General features: G+C 38.1%; 1 protein-coding gene across 1 annotated transcript; it reads right to left on the bottom strand.

Annotated features, from left to right (window-relative positions):
• Positions 1-973: 973 nt before the first annotated feature.
• On the bottom strand, positions 974-1,711 carry LOC137833247 (uncharacterized). Its single transcript, XM_068641607.1, has one exon. It carries the CDS (start codon positions 1,709-1,711, stop codon positions 974-976), a length of 738 nt encoding a protein of 245 aa, XP_068497708.1.
• Between the last annotated feature and the right edge of the window lie 436 nt (positions 1,712-2,147).

Genomic DNA, 2,147 nt, shown 5'->3' with positions numbered 1-2,147 from the left:
TAAAGTTCTACGTCCTCTTCCTATTAGATGGGAGTTTCCTTTTTAGGGGATATCCTGGTCTTGCTACTTGTGGAGGTATTTTTCGTGGGAGTATGGGGGAATTATTGTATTTTATAGAAGATTTGCTTCCAATTCTGTTTCTGAGATATTGTAAATTTTAGTTTCTCTTTCTTCTCCTTGAAACTTGTTTCCCGTTTTGGTTCAAGAAGCAACTTCTTTCCACAATCCTCTTGTCATGATATTTTTTTGTGCGTTCTTTATAAAGCTTTGAACAACTGTATGCATTTAACCTCATCTCTTCAAGTTCCTGGATTTGAAGTTTTCTTTTTTCCCCTGCTGCTTTAGCATCTAAATTTAATGTTTTTAATGCCCAATATGCTTTATGCTCCAATTCCACAGGAAGATGACAAGTTTTCCCGTAAATAAGCTGAAATGGGGAAAGGCCGGTAGGGTTTTAAATGTTGTTCTATACGCCCACAGAGCTTCATCAAGTTTGATTGACCAATCTTTCCTTGATGCAACTACTGTTTTCTCTAATATTTTCTTGATTTCTCTGTTAGAAACTTCTACCTGCCCATTCGTTTGTGGATGGTAGGTTGATGCTACTTTATGACTAACCCCATAATGCTCTAACTTTCTTCAACTGGGTATTACAAAAATGAGATCCACCGTCACTTATCAATACTCTTGGAGTGTCAAATCTGCAAAAAAAATATTCCTTTTAAGAAATTTAATGACTGTCTTGGAATTTGCGTGTTGTGCTGGAATTGCTTCCACCCATCTAGAAACATACTCAACTGCCACCAATATATATTCATTTGCAAAAGAAGATGGCAAAGGCCCTATAAAATCAATGCCCCAACAATCAAAAACCTTAATTTCTTGAATATTTTGTAATGCCATCTCATGTCTTCTAAAAATGCTTCCTGTCCTTTGGCACCTGTCACATCTTTGTACTAATGCATGTGTATCTTTAAACAACGAAGGCCAAAAAAAAACTTGATTGAAGAATTTTTGCAGTTATCTTTTCCCCATTAAAATGTCTTCCATATGCTGAATTATGGCATTGCCATATAATTTTCTTGGCTTCATCTGAAGAAACACATCTTCTCAGCAAATTATCTGCACCAATTTTAAACAAATGAGGATCATCCCACACATAATGATTAGCATCCTTAAAAAAATTTCTTTTTTTATGCCAGTCCAAATTCTCTGAGATTGTTCCAATAGCTTTAAAATTGGCCATGTCTGCAAACCATGGCCTCTCTTTGATTATCAGTAACTTCTCATCTGGAAATTCAGCAAGAACCTCCGGCTCCAATGTGGTTACCTCATCATTTGCTAGTCTTGATAAATGAACTGCTACATTGTTCTCACATCCTTTCTTATCTTTGATCTCCAAATCAAATTCCTGCAACAAAAGTATCCATCGTATAAGTCTTGGCTTAGAATCTGCTTTATTCAATAAATATTTTATTGCAGCATGATCAGTGAAAACAATGACTTTAAAACCTATAAAATAAGATCGAAATTTCTCAAGTGCATACACTATAGCTAGTAATTGATGGAGGAGGGCCAAGCTCACCACCCTATGGAGGACAAGAGCCAAGTCTAGACCCATGTGGGAGTGTCTAGCACAAGATGAGGGGCGACTAGAAAGGGAGCGTCTAGGAGGAAGCCTAGACCGTCTAGGAACTATCACTAGGTCCATGGCCAAGCATCTTCACGCACATTTGGGTCAAGCAACGGATGGAAGGGAGAAGAACTTGTACATGCTACATGGAGGCCCATTAGGGGTAGCTTAGTAGTTAGTGTAGTGTTAGAAAGCATAAACTTGTCTCCTTTTTTATTTAACCTAGATTGCTCACGTTTTCTAGAAGATTCTCCACTAGGAACGGCCATGTGCTCCATGTGCCATGTGCCTCACATTTCCATTTCATTTGGCTAGCATTTCATCTTCTCTTAGCTTAGCATTTACGGCCTCCTTAGCCTATAAAAGGAGAAGCCCATCACTTGTATTTTCAAGATTGAATAGAGTATTGTTATGCTGCCAATTTAGTGCCATACATTACTCTTTGCCTAGCTTCTAGGTTTTGATCTTCATTTCACCACCTTCAAAGGGGCTGGCCAAACCTCCCCATTTCCAC

This window comes from Phaseolus vulgaris, chromosome 6 (genome assembly GCF_000499845.2).
Source record: "Phaseolus vulgaris cultivar G19833 chromosome 6, P. vulgaris v2.0, whole genome shotgun sequence".
NCBI lineage: Eukaryota > Viridiplantae > Streptophyta > Magnoliopsida > Fabales > Fabaceae > Phaseolus > Phaseolus vulgaris.
Note: the sequence above shows the minus strand (reverse complement) of the source record. Positions and strands in the feature narration are given on the sequence as shown.